This window comes from Mycena indigotica (genome assembly GCF_014461135.1).
Source record: "Mycena indigotica strain 171206Taipei chromosome Unknown Mind.scaff0006, whole genome shotgun sequence".
In the NCBI taxonomy this organism is placed as follows: domain Eukaryota; kingdom Fungi; phylum Basidiomycota; class Agaricomycetes; order Agaricales; family Mycenaceae; genus Mycena; species Mycena indigotica.
The window spans coordinates 3,164,915-3,184,213 of record NW_023503005.1 but is presented as its reverse complement, the minus strand read 5'-3'; the positions used below and the strand labels follow the sequence as shown (position 1 = coordinate 3,184,213).

General features: G+C 50.2%; 7 protein-coding genes across 7 annotated transcripts; 2 read left to right on the top strand and 5 right to left on the bottom strand.

Moving 5' to 3' along the window:
• Positions 1-73: 73 nt before the first annotated feature.
• On the bottom strand, positions 74-3,053 carry MIND_00749900 (AB hydrolase superfamily protein C4A8.06c; the record flags this gene model as incomplete). Its single annotated transcript, XM_037364197.1, has 15 exons — positions 2,902-3,053; positions 2,789-2,857; positions 2,417-2,739; positions 2,339-2,368; positions 2,250-2,289; positions 2,147-2,199; positions 2,028-2,099; positions 1,835-1,980; positions 1,459-1,784; positions 1,184-1,403; positions 1,118-1,139; positions 1,033-1,073; positions 473-985; positions 207-418; positions 74-146 (listed from the first exon to the last, which is right to left on the bottom strand). Exons 1-15 carry the CDS (start codon positions 3,030-3,032, stop codon positions 74-76), a joined length of 2,271 nt encoding a protein of 756 aa, XP_037219841.1. The 5' UTR covers positions 3,033-3,053.
• A 157-nt stretch (positions 3,054-3,210) lies between these two features.
• On the top strand, positions 3,211-4,656 carry MIND_00749800 (RTA1-domain-containing protein; the record flags this gene model as incomplete). The annotated part of the gene is made up of 10 exons (XM_037364196.1): positions 3,211-3,347; positions 3,395-3,471; positions 3,528-3,686; positions 3,734-3,875; positions 3,925-3,949; positions 3,995-4,046; positions 4,097-4,107; positions 4,158-4,343; positions 4,390-4,474; positions 4,520-4,656. The coding sequence occupies 10 exons, from the start codon at positions 3,211-3,213 to the stop codon at positions 4,654-4,656; spliced, it is 1,011 nt and encodes a 336-aa protein (XP_037219840.1).
• A 165-nt stretch (positions 4,657-4,821) lies between these two features.
• Positions 4,822-7,706, bottom strand: MIND_00749700 (OPT oligopeptide transporter; the record flags this gene model as incomplete). Its single annotated transcript, XM_037364195.1, has 12 exons — positions 4,822-5,109; positions 5,165-5,222; positions 5,269-5,362; positions 5,413-5,583; positions 5,633-6,001; positions 6,052-6,200; positions 6,292-6,388; positions 6,435-6,696; positions 6,744-6,940; positions 6,988-7,344; positions 7,394-7,513; positions 7,565-7,706. The coding sequence occupies 12 exons, from the start codon at positions 7,704-7,706 to the stop codon at positions 4,822-4,824; spliced, it is 2,304 nt and encodes a 767-aa protein (XP_037219839.1).
• Positions 7,707-8,500: 794 nt separating this feature from the next.
• On the top strand, positions 8,501-11,659 carry MIND_00749600 (Cleavage and polyadenylation specificity factor subunit 2; the record flags this gene model as incomplete). The annotated part of the gene is made up of 9 exons (XM_037364194.1): positions 8,501-8,682; positions 8,735-9,108; positions 9,159-9,331; positions 9,378-9,799; positions 9,850-10,141; positions 10,199-10,756; positions 10,800-10,943; positions 10,991-11,173; positions 11,228-11,659. The coding sequence occupies 9 exons, from the start codon at positions 8,501-8,503 to the stop codon at positions 11,657-11,659; spliced, it is 2,760 nt and encodes a 919-aa protein (XP_037219838.1).
• Positions 11,660-12,376: 717 nt separating this feature from the next.
• On the bottom strand, positions 12,377-13,530 carry MIND_00749500 (4-nitrophenylphosphatase; the record flags this gene model as incomplete). Its single annotated transcript, XM_037364193.1, has 6 exons — positions 12,377-12,477; positions 12,527-12,630; positions 12,680-12,987; positions 13,041-13,187; positions 13,240-13,331; positions 13,383-13,530. The coding sequence occupies 6 exons, from the start codon at positions 13,528-13,530 to the stop codon at positions 12,377-12,379; spliced, it is 900 nt and encodes a 299-aa protein (XP_037219837.1).
• A 79-nt stretch (positions 13,531-13,609) lies between these two features.
• MIND_00749400 (Glutamine-tRNA ligase) lies at positions 13,610-16,306 on the bottom strand (the record flags this gene model as incomplete). The annotated part of the gene is made up of 5 exons (XM_037364192.1): positions 13,610-14,771; positions 14,822-15,122; positions 15,173-15,638; positions 15,693-15,979; positions 16,036-16,306. 5 exons carry the CDS (start codon positions 16,304-16,306, stop codon positions 13,610-13,612), a joined length of 2,487 nt encoding a protein of 828 aa, XP_037219836.1.
• Positions 16,307-16,377: 71 nt separating this feature from the next.
• MIND_00749300 (MFS domain-containing protein) lies at positions 16,378-18,930 on the bottom strand (the record flags this gene model as incomplete). Its single annotated transcript, XM_037364191.1, has 21 exons — positions 16,378-16,592; positions 16,642-16,647; positions 16,706-16,739; positions 16,788-16,821; positions 16,867-16,935; positions 16,985-16,994; positions 17,042-17,061; positions 17,111-17,186; positions 17,238-17,254; positions 17,302-17,473; positions 17,513-17,593; positions 17,639-17,906; positions 17,954-18,013; positions 18,066-18,090; positions 18,140-18,161; positions 18,214-18,258; positions 18,311-18,350; positions 18,397-18,493; positions 18,538-18,611; positions 18,662-18,668; positions 18,716-18,930. The coding sequence occupies 21 exons, from the start codon at positions 18,928-18,930 to the stop codon at positions 16,378-16,380; spliced, it is 1,587 nt and encodes a 528-aa protein (XP_037219835.1).
• Positions 18,931-19,299: the final 369 nt, after the last annotated feature.

Here is a 19,299-nt window from a genome sequence, read left to right as displayed (position 1 = left end):
GGAAACTAATTGTCTACTAGTCCGTTGTGCATGCAAGAGAATGGTAAAAAAAATATCATGATGGGCTGTTCGTTCAAGCGTTCACTGCGTTTTTGACAGCCTCCTTGCCGTTTTCCGCCGTCTCGGTGCTCTTCCTCATAAAGTACCTGGCAGGCGTCAGTCATATTGCGGGAAATGGGGATTGAGCCAAGCAAAAATCAACTGACCCGAGAAGCACATCCCAAACGCGCATGCCGTTCAAGCCAATGTTATTGCGAACTTGCGCCTCAGCCACAGACTGTTTGGGAGGCTTGTTGGGATCGTCATTGGGGTCCAGTGCCGCCTTGACTGCATCCGACAACTTAAGCTTGGGTATGGTTCGGTGGGTAGCGGGAGCCGTATGGTAGATATGTTTCTTCAATAATGCGAGGGCTTCTGGCTGTGGTCAGGAACCGTTGTTAGTGCAGTAACCGTAAGAAAGAAACAAGCTCACTGTATCGAGCCTTTTTGCGATGGCCGAGGGTGGTGGTCGCTCGTCATCAAGGTCTAGTGGGCCCCATCGTCGCTCCCGCTCAATGACACCTCCCGTCTCATGCAACGATGCGGAGTCTGGCGTCGTTGCAACACCAGAATCTGAAACATGCTGCAGTCCTTGCTCTTTTGCGTGGGCGATAATTTTCTCGGCCTTCTCTAGATTCCTCTGCCTCTTCTTCATCGCTTTCTCCGCCGTTCGTTTGTACTTCTTGTCCCATTGCTGTTGGCCCTTGAACCACCGTACGGTCGGTTGTTCCTTGATTATTCCGATTTGTCCGGGCTCGATATTCAAGACGTCCATTTCCTCCATTGGTTCCATCGCTCTCAACTCGCCTTTGATGTCGACCCTTTGACGGATCATCCTGGATGGATCCGTCAAATCAGTAAAATGAGGGAACGGATTGCTTGGAGTAGACTCTGCATTCGTGACGTGCTTCACGAACGCGCCTATGGAGCGGTACGCATGTTTGGCCTGAAGTATATCAAAACAATACAGAATCGGATATTGGCTCGCCATACGCTTTCCGTAAAGGTGAAGACAGTCAGAACATGACACATATCTGAGTCTGCTCAGAGTCGCGTGTAAAGGAGGGCAGAAATTCACCATCATACAGTTCAAGATGAACCTGAAGCTTATTAGTGCCAAGCATGTAGCCGAGGCAGAACATACTTTTGTGGGCTCAGTGTAACGACCTGCGTTTTCCTGCTGCCGATGAGCATCCCGGAGTGTTCCTTTGCGAGTCGGAAATTTTTCTGGGTGCGATGCACGATGGGCGATATAGACAATCTCATCACGGAGCACTTCCCCGTCACCTGCCAGGATGTAAAGCGGAGGAAGATTTGCCAAAGAGCCCTGCAAGATCGGGGAGACAAGGGGATGTGTTAACTGCCTTGATTGGGTCAACTCGGGTTTGATGGCTGAGAGGAAGATGAAGAAAAACATACTCGTTGGTCGCGTATAGTTGAATTTGGGAGTGGAGCTCTAACGGGACGGCCTTTGAGTCTGCCATTTGCACCTTGGGCGGCCTTGGTTCCCAATAGTCAATGTCGTATTCGTCTGCATCTGCTTTGGTGGTATCGGGAGGAGTGGACGGTTCTGATCTATCTTCGGCCTCTTCTTGCACCCGAGCGACGGTAGGACGAAGTTGGTCTGCATGCCCAGGTTCCGGCGGGGGGTTACTTTTCGTCGAGGTTACCCGACCCTCTCCTACAAGGTCGATGGGCCATAGCGCACTAGGTTTTGCGAGAAATCCGTGTTCAGGAATTATGTCCTAGAACGTGGCTGAGGGGAGTTATGTGTGTCTTGTGCTATTCAACATACCGACTTGGTATTGTTCATGACGCTGGGTAGTGAGTGCGTAAGATCCACCCAAGGAGAGATGAGAACGGCTCCGGAAGGTAAAGGAATATCCATGTCTCGAAGAACGGACAACATAGAGAGGCATAAACCGCCACCTGCTGAGTCGCCTGCAAGGGCATTGATTGATGGAAAGGGTTGAAGAATGGCCCACTACCTGCTAAAACGATCTTGGAGGGTGATACTGGCTTGTGAGGTGCATTCGGTGGTGGACGAATAAGATACAAGTCTAAAACTGGTGAAATTTCAGGCGCACGAAAAAAAACAGCGACACACATGCTGCAAGTACGTCTTGCAATGGACACGGCCAAGGATATTGTGGAGCTTTTCTGTACTGGAACTTTAGGAGAGAGAGGTGCAGAAATATGGGCGCACTGACCTGTAGTTGACGGCAAAAACTCTTCCCTCTATTTTGCGAGCTAGTGTGATCGCTAGTCAGTCCAGCAATAAAAAACCTTGACCGCGTACCATAGCGTATCAGCTGGTATCTGTGAGTATCTTGGGTTTGTAATCAGTCGCGCGGGATAGAAACGGGCACCATCTTACTTATTGAACCCCAGAAATAGCCACCGCCGTGGACATATAGCATAACCCTTTCAAGTGAATCCATTCTGCGAATGTCGTTGGTTGCTTCGTCTAATGTGTCGTCATCCTTGGTGTCGGGGAGCAAATGCTTCTGTGTGATCCATTCTGCGTCGACACCTTGCAGACCTCGAACTTGCCACCATCGTTCACCTCCCACGACAGACTTGAGCTCTTCAGGGCCAAACCAGTCAATCAAATAGTCGGCGGAAGCATTGCATGTGGTGAGTGGGATGGAGACGGGAGCTACCACGGCCCAATAGGGAGATGGAACATGCGTGTTTGTGCTATAAGCTGTTAGTTGTATACTGGCCAAATTGCCTAGAAGAGGCTAACAATGATTGTAGGCTCTCCACCGTGTTTAGAGTGCCAAATTCAATAAAGGACTTGACTATGTGAAATGCCCTGCCATGAGTGAGCAAGGGCGAGTTCAACCATGCAACACTTGCTCGTCGAAAAAGACACTGTCTTGAGCGTCTTCTTTCTCCTTCCTTTTGAGTTTCTTCTTTGAGTGCTTGAAGAAAGTTTTGACTGCTGTCGGTCCAATGTAGGCTGCGGCAGAAACAGTCGACACCGGCATTTGTGGTTCTTGGAGAGTTGCTGTACGTCATGTCACACGGCGAGATCAAACCCAATCTTATCTTGCCTCTTGCCATCAACTTTTTCCGGGGGCCGCTCGGTCAACAAATGTTTTCCCGTCATAATGAACTCGTATTGCATGCGTGTAGGCCGCTTTGCTTACAGCGCTCATCCTCCCGATGTTCTCGGCCCGTTATGCGCTGACTCTTCTCCTTCTACACGTCGCAGCCATTGCCCAAGCTGCTCCAAGGAGAACCTTACCACGCCCGGAAAATCCCTTCCTCGACCCTAAGCATGACCCTTATAATCCTCTAAGGTCATTGTCATTTGCTTATCGACCTCAATACGTTGAAACTGCCACAGATATATCGCGTCTAATGTCTTGACTGCAATTGCTCTCGGTGCGTCCCTACTCCTACGCCCACATCCATCGCCATTTCGTCTGTCATTCCAAAGAAGCGGCGCTCACGTCAACCGTTTTTCTAATGCCGCTCAGCGTTGGTCCTGATTGTTGCGCTCTCTCAAACGTTCATGGTGCGCAAATGGGGTGCCAAATTCATGCTCTCAATGGTTATCGGCTGCTACACATTCGCGTTGGGTATCGCAACACGATTCGGTCTGCACAAAAACCCGGAATCGAGAGGCCTATACATAGGTCAGTGGTGCGCTTCGCGTGATGGCCTTTCTAAATGTTACCACCAGTTGAATATCTATTCGTCGTTCTTTCGCCTTGTGCGTTCATTGCGGCGGAATATGTGCTGTTGGGCCGTCTGGCAGCTTATCTGCGCTGCGACTCTCACCTTCTTGTCTCCCCACGCCGAATCACGCTTGTATTCATCTTGAGGTCGGTCCCTCAGTTACGCTGATTCGTCCTGTGCTCATACGTGCCCCAGCGACATCATTACTTTCCTCATTCAGGTAATTCAGAGCTGATAAACCTGCATTATGGCTTACTCTCTGTAGGCTGCAGGCGGTTCCGTGTCCATCTCGACGAACACGTTATCTACTGCGGAGAGTGAGTGAAACACATTGTTTCCTAAGGCATTGTCACTGAAGGAATCCTAGCTGGGGCACACGTACGTTCTACAGTCAAAATGCCGCGCTTACATGAGCATACGATGCCCAGATATTCCTCGCCGGACTCGTGCTCCAACTCGTCTCCTTCCTCGTCTTTACCGTCATCTTTATCGTCTTCATCTATCGCGTGCGCTCGTTGGAGCCGGCAACCTGGGCTGTGGACAGCGAAAAGCGCTGGTATCAAGACTGGCGGGCATTAGCTAGCGCGATGACGTTGAGTTTTATCGGAATTCTGGTTCGCTCCCGCACTCTGTGTCGTCGCTCAGCTCAACCCTTGATAGACTCGTTCTGCATATCGTGTTGCAGAGCTGTCCCAAGGATACGCTGGGCCACTTGCCACGAATGAAGGACTATTCTATGGCTTAGGTCTGTGATTGATGTTCCCCAGTTGCAGCCGCCTGATTCTTTCAGACACGCTTCCCTTATTCATTGCGATCTCGGTCTACGTCTTTGCCTGGCCGGGGCGGTACATTGGAAACGGAACACCCTCTGCCCATATCCTTGCTCTAAAGGCAGATTCGCCTAGTACCGTAGAACCCAAGGAATGAATGAAGTCGTTATCTGATAAGATGCACCAGAAGTTGAAAGAGTTGTGTGGTATATTTTTTCAAAAATGCGAGACGTACAACAACATGCAACAAAAGAACCATGCCATGGAAAATTATACACAAGATAGATTAGACTGATATAGCAAAATGATTTGCTCCATTTTTTCACCACGAAGTGGGACCGAAAGTTTCCCCGGGAGCCACCTTGAGAAGACCAACCCTGGAACCATCGAGGGTATTGCTGTAGACGGTGTTGCCCCACCAGGTCTGAATCGTGTTCTCGCCAATGGTGCCGCCCTTGGGGTACTGCAGGATGAAGAAGATGAGAACCGCGGAGACGGCAACACCGGCATCCAGGGCAGCAGACAGGACGTAGTTGTACTTGGTCCACCACGAGAAGTGACGACGGCGAACAACGTATTGGAAGATGAACCCAACCAATGCCCACGAAACCTAAACAACAATGAGTAAAGAGCGACGAGGACAACTGTGACGCAGAGAAACTCACGTAGTTGATAGCAGACGCCGGGGGGATGTAGCCAGTTCCCGAGAAGATGACGGGGAAGCTGCCAAGTAGTTAGCCTCCGGGTCAAGTCCGATTGACTGACTCACTTGATGTAACGGATGAAACTGTTGGGCCACTTCAAGTGGATGAGCCAGGAAATCAGCGGCGTGACAGCGCCAATGAGGAAGAAGAAGACAAGGCCTGTAGGAAATTAGTCACAAAGTACGGATTGGAGGGCGGACAGGAATTACCGTAGTAGACCTGTCCCTTGGAGAACTGGCGAGCCGGACCAATCACACCCCAGATGATGCTGGCAGTACCGAAGACTTGAGTGCTGGGGCAAGTAAAGCCGTTCTTCTGTTCTGAATCACACATGCCCTCGATGTTGGTGAACATCCAGGCCTGGACACCGAGTTGAACGGCTACAGGAGCTGTTCAGCAAATGGACGGAGCATCACATTATCAACTTACTTCCGGCGATAACTGTTGCGACAACTTGGGCCCAGAACATGGCACGGGGAGGGATCTTCATGTAGTGGCCGAGCTTGAAGTCGCTTGTGAACGTCAGGGCTTGTGCCATGGTGATATAGCCCCAGGTCTTGAACATCATCATCGCGACAGGGTGGCCGGGAAGTGCATAGCTGACATCTTCGTTAACGGGCTGAAGTGGAGCAGCGAAATGAACAAACCCAATGATAAGCTCAGTGATGACGTTCAAGCCGACTTGTTGATTGGTGATAGCTTGGATCATACCGATGGGAATAACGTAAACGAAAGCAATCACGAGAGCGAGGATGAAGTATTGAACAGGGAACTTGGTGTCCCAGACTTCGACCACAACTTGAAAAGTAAGGTTAAAAAGGGTAATTGGAGCAAGGAAACTGACATACTGATTCCACAGACAAACATGGAAACGAAGATGATTGCATACCACCATTCAGGCACCTGGGGGTAGACGGCCATCAAGCGCGCATGGATATCTGGCTGCTCGTGCATCGCACGACGAGATTGAGTCCAGATCTGCTTGCGGAAGAAGAGGCTGAAGTTTGGTCAGGACAGCAGCTTAGACACGGTAGAAATGACGGACATTGCGTGGGAGATCGTGGCTGTGATACTGGCGAACGAGAGACCGTATGACAAAGCAAAAGTCATTGAGAGGAAAAGGAGGACTGTAGGCCTTGTATTTCTCCTCGTTGAACGTGAGATCGTCGTTAAGGATAGCAGCCACTGTGTTGATGTTAATAAAGGCTCCGTAACCATCGCAGGAACTCACCAGAGTAGGTGCGACCATGATTGTTGAAGGAGCCACGGCTGGAGATGGGCATATATTTGCTGTACCAGACGTTGGAGAAGTAGAGGGCAGGTGTAAGAATCCAGAAGAAGAAAACGAATCCAGCTGCGACGTTGGCTTCAGCCCACCATGGGGTGGCAAGAGGCGAGCCGATGTAGGCGACCTGGGCCCAGTCGAACGTGAACAGACTCATTCCAAGGCCGTAGTTGACACCGAATAGTTGATTGACAACATTGTTGTTGGGCTGAGAAGTAATCAGTATGACACCTCTTCAGGGTGTAATGAACGTACCGCAATCCAGCAGACCCACGAGAAGTAGGAAAGCGCGGTGAACAGGTAGCCAGGAAGCAAATACCAGACTGCTGAGCATGCGAACGCAATGTAGAAGAAGCGCTCTCGGCTGTATCCTCCGCGAGTACCAATACCGGCATACTCGGTGGAGTGCAGGGTATTGAAAAGAGCGCAAGAGACAAGGTTAGCAGGCCAGACTAAGCACGCATGAGCAAGAGACAACGAAAAGGGACAAAAAGCTCACTCATGGATGGCGGCTGGACAAGGAAACGACGAGCAATACCCCCGATGGAGAAGCCGATCAGCTGAGTGCTCATGACCATAAGCCACTGGAAGCTGAAGTTGTAGGTTTGGTTGTAGAATACTCGCTGCACAGCAACAATGTCGGTGGCGTAGGCGCTACCAGCACCGACAGTAGCCATGATGGTGATCAGCACATGCTCCTTGATGTTGAATGGCCCTGGGTTGAGTGCGACGCCGAAAACGGTAACATTAGGGACGATGCGTGCCCAGAGGCGACCAACGGGAAGCGAAAGCAGCTGGGCAATAATGCCAGTGACAGTGATGGAAGGGTAACGGAAAAAGAAGAACTGGTTGAGGCCTATACGGCGTGGTCAATAGATGTTTGGGGAGAAGTTTGGAAGACGAACCAGGAATGAGGATAGCCCAGATGAGACCAATAACCCAAGCACGAAGAGTAGAAACCGGAATAGTAGGATCGTCAGTGTTTGCGACAGCAGAACGGACTTCAGGGTAGGGCGAATCGTCCTCTGATGAAGAGTGTTGAGGGAGCAATCGTGGTGATAGATAGTTGGACTAACCAGCAAGGCCCTCGATGGCAGCATCGGGGTCGCCGTTGGGGTCATCGAATTCAGGGACATCCCGGGTATCAACGACGGCGACGTCGTGGTCTTGGACCTTTTCCAAGTCGAGAGTCGAGGCACTACCCTTGTCGGCAGACATGACGAGCAAGAAAGGGAAAGGGAAGTGGGTAAGATTGGGGGCACACGACTCTTTTAAACATGGGACACTGTTGATGGCGAAACATGCCCGTGGTAACTCGGCTATTAGCGGTGAGTGTGGACATGTCGACACCGGAGTAAAATGTGGTGAAAGTCATCCAAAATGCGTGGACTTCGAAGCTACCAGCGTGAAGAGGCTGTGCATTTGCCAAGAACTGCGAACCGATCCGTCCAAACTTGCAACGCCATCAGTGCATCGGCATGCAGATAAGAACTTTGTCACATGGTGGTGGCACGAAAAAATAGAACAGCGATCGTCGTTGTTGCGCCCTTGGCGCAAGTAATCGGATCGCGCGGAGGCGATTGATGAAATGATTTTTTTGATATTTCGGTGCCTGTTAGAACCTGTTCCGGATAACGACGAGAGCAAATTCGAGCTCCAAAGGTTTTGACAATGAAAGCGACTAGTTCAGGTTTGCGGCAGATACAGAAGTCACTCCAGAGTTTAGCGGGATTTTTACTCCCAAAAGTTAATTTAAAAAGTACTACTTTTTGCACAAAAATCTATATCACAGGAAACAAATGGTTTCCGCAAAGGGAACCAGTTTGTATAAAGTTTTCCCTTTGTGGAAACTATTTGTTTTCTGTAAAAATATTTTTTGTATGAAAACTAGCCCTTTTTGAATCAACTTTTGGGAGTCAAAAACATGGTAAACTCCGGAGTGAGTCGCGGTAGGTGTGTGGTGGTAGTGGTGGTCAAGTTCCTCGCAACGCATCACCGCCGTGACACATCACATGATTACTTTTCGACCGCTCTGTGGTGCAGCCAATTCCTCACAAACAACCCCACTTTGTTACCTCCTGCAAATCGACGATGTAAAAATACTTTTGGACTGCGGGTCCCCAGATTGGTCCCCAGAAGACCAAACTAATCCAGACACATTTCCCTGGGAGGATTATTGTCAAACCCTTCGCGAGTCAGTCTTCATGCACGTCTACTTCTTGTCGTGAACTCTCTTCCTTTCCCAGACTTTCTTCTACAGTAGACCTCGTTCTTCTGTCCCATGGTGACCTTGCGCATTGCGGGCTTTATGCTTACGCGTATTCGCGATGGAATCTCAAGGCGCCTGCATACACAAGTCTTCCTGTTCAGGCAATGGGACGTATCGCAACCATGGAAGACATAGAGGGAATTCGTGATCAAGAAGACCTTGATGACGACGGGCAAGAGCCTCAGCAGGATGGCGACACCTCGTTACTCGACTCAGACGTTGTTGACTCTCCCATCCAAACTACACATCGCGACAAGCTTAAAGGCAAATACGTGGCGACTGTCGACGAGGTTCAGGAAGCTTTTGACTCTGTTAATACCCTGCGGTACTCGCAACCAACGCGTCTTCAAGGTGAGTCTCCTTTTTTCTTTTCATCCGACAAATGACTCAAAAATAGATAGGAAAATGCCAAGGATTGACGATCACACCGTTCAACGCGGGCCACACCATAGGAGGCACGATATGGAAGATAAGGTCTCCCTCCTCCGGCACTATTCTGTATGCTGTAGATGTGAACCACATGCGAGAAAGACATCTCGATGGCGCTGTGATTATAAGCAAATCTTCTGGCGGAGTCTTTGAACCGTTGGCAAGGCCGGATCTCCTGATTACAGACGCAGACCGGACTCCCGTTGTCAATAGTAAACAACGCGACCGCGATGCGGCGCTCATTGGTGAGTGAATTAATCAACCATTACCACTCCAAGTTGCTAAGCTTTCTATCAACAGACACTGTAACCTCCACCTTGACATCATCTACCAGATCTTCGGTCCTTATTCCTTGCGATGCGAGCACTCGTGTACTCGAACTTCTCGTTCTTCTGGACCAACACTGGAAATTTTCACGGTTATCCTATCCAATATGTCTGCTGTCGCGCACTGGGAGCGAGATGCTGACGTTTGTGCGGGCGATGATGGAATGGCTGGGAGGAACAGTGAGCAAGGAAGATGTTGGTGAAGATGGTGGCAATAAACCTTCAAGGCGGCGGCGAGAGGACGACAATGATGACGATGCATTAGGCGCCTTCGCCCTTCGTTTCAAGTGAGAGAGCTTTACTCGAGTCACAGACAAAACTGATCCCCAGCACAAAGGTACCTCGAATTCTTCCCAAACCCTCAGGCGCTCGTTCAACGCTACTCCTCAACTGACCCCAAATTGATTCTTGCTGTGCCTGCATCTCTATCTCATGGGCCATCGCGAAGTTTATTCACCAGCTTCGCGGCAGTTCCAAACAATGTCATCCTCCTCACGTCCCGCAGCGAGGAGGGCACTCTCGGTCGCGTTCTGTTTGACAAATGGAACGACAGACAACGGGCACAGGAGAAATGGGACAAGGGTCGTATTGGAAGCAACGTAATGATGGATGGAAATATTGACCTGTCCGTAAGTTCTTCCTCTTTGTCTGGCTGACCGTCGAATTCAATTGACGAGTATTTATAGATGCGCTCAAAAGTCCCCCTCCAAGGCGCCGAACTAGAGGCATACATGCAAAAGGAACGCGCTGCGAAGGAAAAGGAGGCGGCACACCAAGCCCAGTTAGCCCGCAGCCAGCGAATGCTCGAGGCCGACGAGGACGAGAGTGATTCCGATTCGGACTCAGATGCTGACGAAGATGAGGTTCGCCAAACTTTGGAAGGGGACGGTATGGACATGGATGGTGACTTTGAGGGCATTGGCAAGAAGCGCAAAGCCGATAAGGCCCTTGAAAATGCCGATTGGGGAGACGGAGACGAAGGGCTGACGAAACAACTTTTGTCGTTTGACATCTACCTCAAGGGTAACGTCTCCAAAGCGAACTCGTTTTTCAAAAGTGCTGGTGGACAGAGCCATCGTTTTCGTATGTTCCCCTACGTGGAGAAGAAGCGGAGGGTGGACGACTATGGAGAGACTGTTGACGTCGCCATGTGGTTACGGAAGGGAAAAGTTTTTGAGGAAGAGGCGGAGACCGATGAGACGAAAGACTACCGGAAGAGAAAACAAGCAGAGGAAGAAGCCAAGGTGGGATTCACTTTCTATGATGATTTTGACTCAGTAAATGTAGGCGATTCAAGAACCGCCTTCCAAGTTTGTTGTTTCCAGCGTCGAAGTCCAGATGGCTTGTCGATTACTTTTCGTTGATATGGAAGGTCTGAACGACGGTCGAGCGGTCAAAGCTATTGTACCACAAGTCAACCCACGGAAAATGGTATCCTCCGACGGTCTTCGCAATGCTCATCTAACCATGCACAACAGATTATCGTCCATTCGTCTACGGCGGCGGCTGACGAGCTCATCCAAAGCTGTGCCAACATCCGTTCGATGACCAAAGACATTTTCGCCCCCGGCCAGGGTGAAAATGTGCAGATCGGCCAACAAACCAACAACTTTTCAATCTCTATCAGCGACGAGTTGCTCGCTTCTCTCAAAATGTCCACGGTATGCTGTCGTTCCTTGGTGTGTTCAGACTTTGCGTAACTCACGTCCCTGTAGTTTGAAGACAATGAAGTCAGCTTTGTAACCGGGCGAGTCGTAGCGCATGCGAGCTCGACCATCCCTGTTCTTGAACCCATTGCAGACTCGCCAGCTCCTTCCGTGCCAACGGGTATAACCCGAACAACGCTGCCAAATGTCCCTGGAACAAGACCTCAAGTGGAGCTCCCTCGGTCAACGATGATTGGAGAACTAAAACTGACCGCACTCAAAACACGTTTGGCTTCTGTTGGCGTCCCTGCAGAACTCATTGGCGAGGGTGTCCTCATCTGTGGGCCAGCAGCTGGCAAAATGGCCATCTCAGATGCAGTCGAGCACTCAGTTGCAGTGCGAAAAACTGGAAGCGGGAAAGTGGAGTTGGAGGGATCTGCTTCGCCCGTTTATTACATGGTGCGGAAAGAAATATATAATCTACACGCCCTCGTAGCTTGAATTTGTAATCTGTATTATTCATTCTCGAGCAACCTTCCAATGCCACAGCCACCGCTGGAAGCGGTTTTGAGCATCCTCAAGCAGTCTCTCGTTCACCTGTGCGAAATAGTAGTTCCAATCAAAGTAAAAGTCTGGAGCTTCAGGAAAGATACTGGTAAACACGGCAGTGAAAGTTCGGGCGAAACTTGCTTGGGTTTCTTGATTCCGTAGGTTGTCCTCGGTCAAATTAGAACCTTGTCGCTTGTTAAGGCGCTGAACGGTCTCTTTGATCCAATCGTAAGTCTGGGCAAGAGGACAAACCCCAACGAGGTCGTTGATTTTCTCAGACATCGGCCAAGGCGGTCAGCCACGGCGCAAGTCAGCACAAATGGCAGAAATGGCACCTGAAGAATTGCGATGATACTCTCCAGACTCTCCATGCGGATAGTATCTTGTGCCTGGAAGGTATGAATGAGTTGAAGAAGAGACTGGAATGACCAATACCTGATCAATTTCTCTTTCGATGTTTTGCGCCTTCAAAGTCGTGGGCTCTGAATCGTCATGCTGGCTCGTGAGCGAGGAGGGGTCGTTTGAAGCAGCGCCAGTGTGAAGTTCGGGCATGTAGGATAGAAACAAGGCGTGAACCTAGTGGGTAAGTCTTACATCTCCTAAGACCACCCACACATCTCATCATTGCATCTAATCTATATCCACGTGACCGAGTACTGACAGCCGCAGTTATTCGCCGAGCACACGCAGGTCCCCAATCGAGGCAGTAACATAGTCCGGAACGATGCTCGAAGCATTGGGGCCAGTTATTTCCGCCTCCGTAGTAATTCCTGCAATGGCTCAGCAAAGGCTTGAACCGCGGAGGATGGCTTATCGAACCTGTCAACACAAGGAGCGTAGCAAGACCACCGTTCTGCCCAAACAAAATATCGGTGTTCAGTCTATCGCCGACCATAATGGTGCGTTTCGGGTCATAGTCGACTCTTCCAAGAATGTTTCAGTATAATGATAAGACTGGAAGAAGCTACGCACTTGGCCTTGATACAATCTAGCATTGTGCTTGCTGGCTTTCCAATGGCGATCGGGTCTTTTCCGAGTGCATAGCGCAGAGGAGCGCTGATAGCGCCGGCTCCGGGCAACAAGCCGCCTCCCGCTGGGTACGTGCTGTCCTCATTAGTCGCGAGGAAAAGACATCCCGGGTTGCGCGTGAGGTACTGGAAAGCCTTTGACAGCTTCGTGTAGTTGATCGCAGTGTCCAGGCCACAGACCACCGCGCCGACATCGGGATCAAGAGTGAAGTCAGCAAGAGAGAACGGCTCGACAGTCGAATCTGCTGGATCCTACTTCTGTTTGTAAACTCAAACGAGAAGAATTGTTACTTTGACAAGCGCACCGTTCCCCCAAGAAAGCTCAGACCCTCATCGTGCAATTCCTCCTCGAGACCCTTCATTCCGATGACATAGACCTTCTTCTCTTTGGGAAGTTTGACGACGGACGAAATGTAGACCGCTGCAGCATATGCAGACCCATAAATCTCGTCCTTCGTCCCTGCTCTTAGCCGGAGTTAGAGAGCTGAAACTGGTGTCACCCACGACGTGTGCTTCGACGCCGAGTTGGTCGAACTTGCCCTTGTAGCTCTTGCGCGATTTGGTGGCGTTGTTGGTAACAAAGAGGACCTTCTTGTCTGTGTTGTGGGGTGAGATTTAGTGACAGCAGAAGTAATTGTTACACGCACTTCGCCGTCGAAGAATGTCCAGGACTTGAACAGCCCCTTCGATTAGACGATCTCCATGCCAGAGGACGCCATCGCAGTCGAACATCCACGTGTCATACTTGTCAAGAAGCGACTCGTAGTCGGCGTTGGAAGACAACCGCGCACTCATGAACCACCAACGTTGAGAGCAAAGTTAGCATCAGATCAAACCCCCCATCTACGCGAAGTGCAACAATTACAGACCAATATCATACCGAAGCCTTGCCCGAGTCCTCCTTCAAGCTAACAATCCGATTCAACACCACATAATCACCCTGCTTCCGAGTCGGTGCAACGCTCTCCGGCTCTTCTAACGACCCAATCCTCGAATCTTTATCAACAGCGAAATACGCAACCCTCAAGCCCTGGAAGCGAATGCACTCGTTGCCCACCAGCTGATCACTCGTCGCGCGAGGTGTGTCACTGTCAGTTGCATCTGTTGGTGCACTGTCCTTTAAGGCCTTCTCTGTTCGGGCCTTGCCCACTGTTCGAGCTTCTGATATCGCGCGTTTAGCCAGGGACCAGAATCCAACCTCCACCATTGCGCCTTTGATGACCTCCAGACTATTCGGATCTACATCGTCAAGGAAGTTGGCGGACGGCTGGTCGCTCTTGAACAACTGGTGGAATATCCTTATCTCGTCAACATGGACTGGGCTTCCGGATGCTGGATGTTCTGCAACCCATTGGATGAACGCTTTAGGCTTCTTGACCTCTCCCGTATTTTCCAAGCGACAGATGAGTTCGACGACCTCGCCTGAAACCGGATCGGTTTTGTATGACGTGCACGTGATCGGATGGGGAGCCTGGAAAAGGCCAACCGTCTTGCCTGGCGCCAACCTGAAGTAATCCTTCGAGTCCTCAAGCCGGAAGTCATCAGCCTCGATATATATCGTTCTCGTGAAAGGAATGCTAGATGTGCCGAGCGACGCGACCTTTGGATGCAAAGGTTTCTCAACCATGAGCAGGTAATCTTCAGGCAAATTCTCGATGGTGACCTTGAGTGGTCGGAGAACCATCAGTAGCCTCGGCGCAGTGCTTTCGAGGTATTGGCGGACTGCCTGTTCAAATCGCGCCAGTTCTGTGTTGGAAGTTGCCGTCGATACCCCCAGCGTGCTGACAAACGAGATGATGGCGCCAGGCGGGACACCACGTCGACGAAGAGCAATGAGCGTGTAAAGTCGGGGGTCATCCCACCCGCTCACATAGCCCTGCTGAACGAGAGCTAAGATTTTTCGTTTTGACATGATTGTTCCCTCAAGGTTGAGCCTGCCGAATTCAGATTGACGCGGTTTATAGACATCCAAAGCATCGCAAAGCCACTCGTAAGACTGGCGCGAGGCGACAAATTCGGTCGTGCAAAGCGAATGTCTTCGGGTTCCCTGATTAACAGCTCACGAGACCGAGACTAGAATACGCACGATATATTCTCGAAACTATCCACCAAGCAATGGGTGTAGTCGTATGTCGGGTAGATTTTCCACTTGTCGTGTGTTCGGTGGTGGGGAGTTTCGAGGACCCGATAAGCGGTCAAGTCCCACATCTGGGGGTTGCCGTCGGTCAAATCCATTTTCATTCGTAAATTGGCCTCTTTTGGTCGATAAAAGCCGTCCTTCATCCGTTCAAACTCGACGAGTGATTCTGAAATTGGCCTTGATCGGTGAGCACAAGCTGTCGGTAGCTGTCCGCTCTTTTCTCCACGCGATGCCTTGATTTCTTCTTCTGTAAAAGGAATGAGCAGTTGTTGGACAGGGGGAAATAGGCCAACACACGAGTGCAATGGCAAACATACGCCTTGTCCCGTTTGATGAGTTCCACAGCAAGCTCGTACAGCTGCTGGAAGTAGTCGCTCGAATAGGTGATTTTCCAAGGCTCGAATCCCAGCCAGCGAACCATTTCCAGAATGCTCTCGAAATACTGCGCCTCCTCTTTCTCTGGGTTCGTGTCGTCATATCGCAGGTAGGTTTTACCGCCATGATGCGCTGCATAGCCAAAATCGACGAAGATTGCCTTGGAGTGACCAATATGCAGATAACCGTTCGGTTCTGGGGGGAAACGCGTGAACACCTTGCCGCCTGTTACTGCAAGATGCTGGTCGCGGAGCTCAGGACGCGTCTGAGGGTTCTCTCCTGGTCTGTGCAGTGCCCCAAGGAAACCTTCTTCAAAGACACTTTTCTTAGGAGCGCTGCTATCTTCACTAGTTTTGGCGGCGGGATTAGCAGATGCCTTTTTAGGCTCCTACATCGCATAATCAGAGTGAGAGCAAACCTACAAAAAGTTTCTTTTACAGACCTTGGCTTTGGGTTTCGCGGCCTCCTTCACACCAAACTTATCTAGAAACACCTTCTCCGCCGCATTCTTCACCTCGAGCGTATTCGCCCATCTCAGCTCAGAAATGCCCTTCACGGCACCCAACACTTGTCCCAGATTGGCCCATCCAGCAACCGCCGTCTCAGTTGTGTACTTTGCGATTTGGTCGTATAGCTCCTGAGCCGTTATGCTGAAGCCCACCCCACAAGCCTTGTCAAAGTCCGCAGAGTCGATGGGTGTTGGATGAGTCTCAACATATTTGACGGCGGCTGAGTGAATGGGAGTAAGACGCAAGATGTCAAAGACGCGTCGGATAACAACACACCAGTGACCTGGTCCACACTCTTCAGCTGCCCTTCTGCGATCTTGCGCACGACATACTCGCGTTTCTCCAATGACACCGGTTCCGATTTCACGAGTTGCCCGGCAAGTGCTACGATAAGACTCGCTTGCTTCTCGTCGAGCTTTCCGAGTGAACTTGACTCGACGATCGACTGGAGCTCTGCTGCGATTTTTGGCGATTTTACTGCTTCCAAAGCTTTGGCGTGTGGAAGTCCAATTGCTTCCAGCAGCGGAACCACCGGATGAGTGGACATGGTCGAAAAGCAAGATAGTGAAATTCGAGTCACAAAGTTTACAAGTTTGTTCCTCAAATACTCAAAGCTAATCACAGAACATAACGATAGCCACTCCAGTTGTCCCCCTTCTCCCGTTTGGCATCTTCCACCGTCTCAAACCGCCCATTTCCGTTATCCGCTAATGTCTCCGGGCCAATGACCTCGTCTCGTTCACCACGGTCCCGTCGAGCGTTCTCTTTCCTGATCAGATAGAGGAAGAGCGAATTGGCGATGATGCCCATGCAAATATACATCAAAACCAGTCCTAGTTAAGAGTCAGTGGCAGGAACCACTCAGGAAGCGGAATTGATTACCATGACCTAAGTAGTGGTAGGGTTGATTAGATTAGCTTCAGAATTGACTGATCTGTGAACTGACCCAAATGATACCGTGGTTGGTCGCGAGCGCGATACTAAGGAAATTTTCATGGATGAAACGCGGACAACTCTGGTCCACGCACCACGTTAGAGCTCACAGCTCCATGCAGATTGCCCCTACGATCGTAAGTCGGAGAGACATTCACAAAGGTTTTTTCTTACATGCCAATGGCCGCCGCCAAAGTGACACCGCGCTTCACCGATCCTTCATTGTTGTTTGCAATCCACGTCCTTTATAAAGGGTCAGGCAAGTTGCAAGCACAAAACTGCAGCTGCCTACACTGTATTCGCTGAAAGAATTGTCAATTTTTATTCAGGCACGAGCGCAGTCACTTACGTACGGCAGGGAAAATTCCCCTGTCACAGTGAGATCAAATGCTCTATGGTGAAAGAACTGATAGCTCACCAACTGGCAACATAGACAGCAAAATACGAGAGCGGAGCATTCTTTGAAACGAGCAAAATTACATAACCAATGGCGGCTAAAAGAAACTGTCAGCCATTACAAGCTGGCGAAGTAAACCAAAGATCACAAAGCAAAAGCAGGGCTCTGACGCGAAGTCATTAGACAGAGACCATTCAGACTTGTTGACGCACATATTCCACATTCCTCTATTCCCATATCTATCGACCCAGACGGCGACGATAACGGTCATGATTGCCGCAGAAACATATATGGGGACAGACATCAGATTGGCCTTGGTTGCCTTGAAGCCTAGTAGATTCAGCAAGTTTGACTCGACACCAAGAGAGCATTGAACGAACCAAGCTGCAGCATCATCAGTCAAGTCATTCACTCTTTATGGACTGTGACAAACCTGGCTGACGATGGAAGGAGTGAATAACGAGAACGCATACAAGGGCATATTGCAGCCCATCACTTGGACCACTGAGAACAGTTAGACCAGGTTTGAGTCCAAAATCAGCCACGGACTATTGATCCAAGTCTTCTTCTCCTTGAGACTCGCGACGATGCTCTTCCACCGTATACGCTCACCTCCAGCCGAAAAGAGGCCATCATCTTGCAGTCTCCGGATGACAAACGTCCGTTCCTCCTCGGTGAGGAACTTTGCAGTGTCCGGGAAGTCTTGAACAAACCAGAAGGATAGTATTCCGACGACGATGGTGACAAGACCTTCAAGGATGAATATCCACGCCCATGCTGGCCTTCCTGCAATGCCGCCCATATTCGAAATCGCAGCCTGGACATAGATCAGAGGATTGATGGCATGTTCAGCAGTTGACGAACCGCAAGAAGCCCGCCGAAAGCGCCAGCTCCCGTGGCTGAGGTAAATATAGCCGCTCGAAGCTATTTTGGGAGCCTCAGCGAAGCTCGTCTGACAGATAATGGCACAACTGACGCCCAATTCAGATCGCTTATACCAGCTATTCAGTTTGAGTATATGGAAAGGAAGAGTAGGATGAGAAGACATACGAGCTTGAATGATAGACAATGCCTAACGCATCGTGAACAAGCCGCAAGCAAAAGACGCGAATACGAGCACTTACCTGGATACAGGCCCGCCTCAAAAGTCCCTAGCATCCAACGAAGTGCTGTGGAAAAGGTTCATATTATTCGAACCCGATGAATCAAGAGAACACCGACTCGTAATGCCGCCGAAGTTGTGTGCCACTCCTTGAAGGGTCTACGGCAGTCAACAAAGAAGCTTGACGCATAGTTATGTAACACACCATGATCAGCCCCCACCCAATCATGATAGTTGAAAACCAGACTGCTGGTCGGAAACGCTTGAGGATGATGTTGGACGGAATTTCGAAGGTTGCATAGCTGAATAGTCGGTTTTCCTCAATGTAATTGGGCGTGAAACATACGCAATGAAGAAGACAGTCAAGGCAATGAGATACTGGCTATCTGTGATGTTGAGGTCGGCTTCCATATGGTAAAGCTGAATAGCATCAGCTTTTATTGGGGCTTCGTCGCATTGCTTTCAAGCACCTTTGCACTGTTGCTGCTTCAGACGGCATGTAGCGAGACAATATAGCCACTCACTTTCCAATACTCGTCCGGTCGAGAAATGAGAGCATGAAGAGAAGTGAAAACCAGGGAATCAACGCAAAGTCGATCTTGCGTATAAGCTTCTTCTCGTCGACACCCGACGTGTCCACTTCCGAATTGTATACTGGCCGGAGGTCAGACTGGAAGGAGCTTGTCTTCTCCTCGAGGGCACGGACGGACTCGGAGTCGGGGAGCGACGATTTGTCCATAGCCTGAGTGGTGGTCGAAGTAAGGTTCGCGAGTCTGGCGATAAGGTCACTTGTCCTTCATAAGTGGGATGCTTATGATCAGGGTGTGAAGCTGGACAGGCTGGGTCGGCTGATAACAGTGCGTTTGGTCGCCCGATAGAAGATGTGCCAGTTCTCGACAGGTGCAGCCTTCTCTACAACACACGGACTGTACCGGGGAAATCCAAACTAGGATAAAGGCTCACTAGCGTTCACTACCTGTACCAGTCTTGACATTGCGGTTTTGCAAATATCCAAGGTACCAAACATTCACAGCTAGAATTTTGATTTCGAGAGATAGAGACCACAGCCGTTATCTTTCCATTGAGTGTAGAGCGAAAGCATGGGATG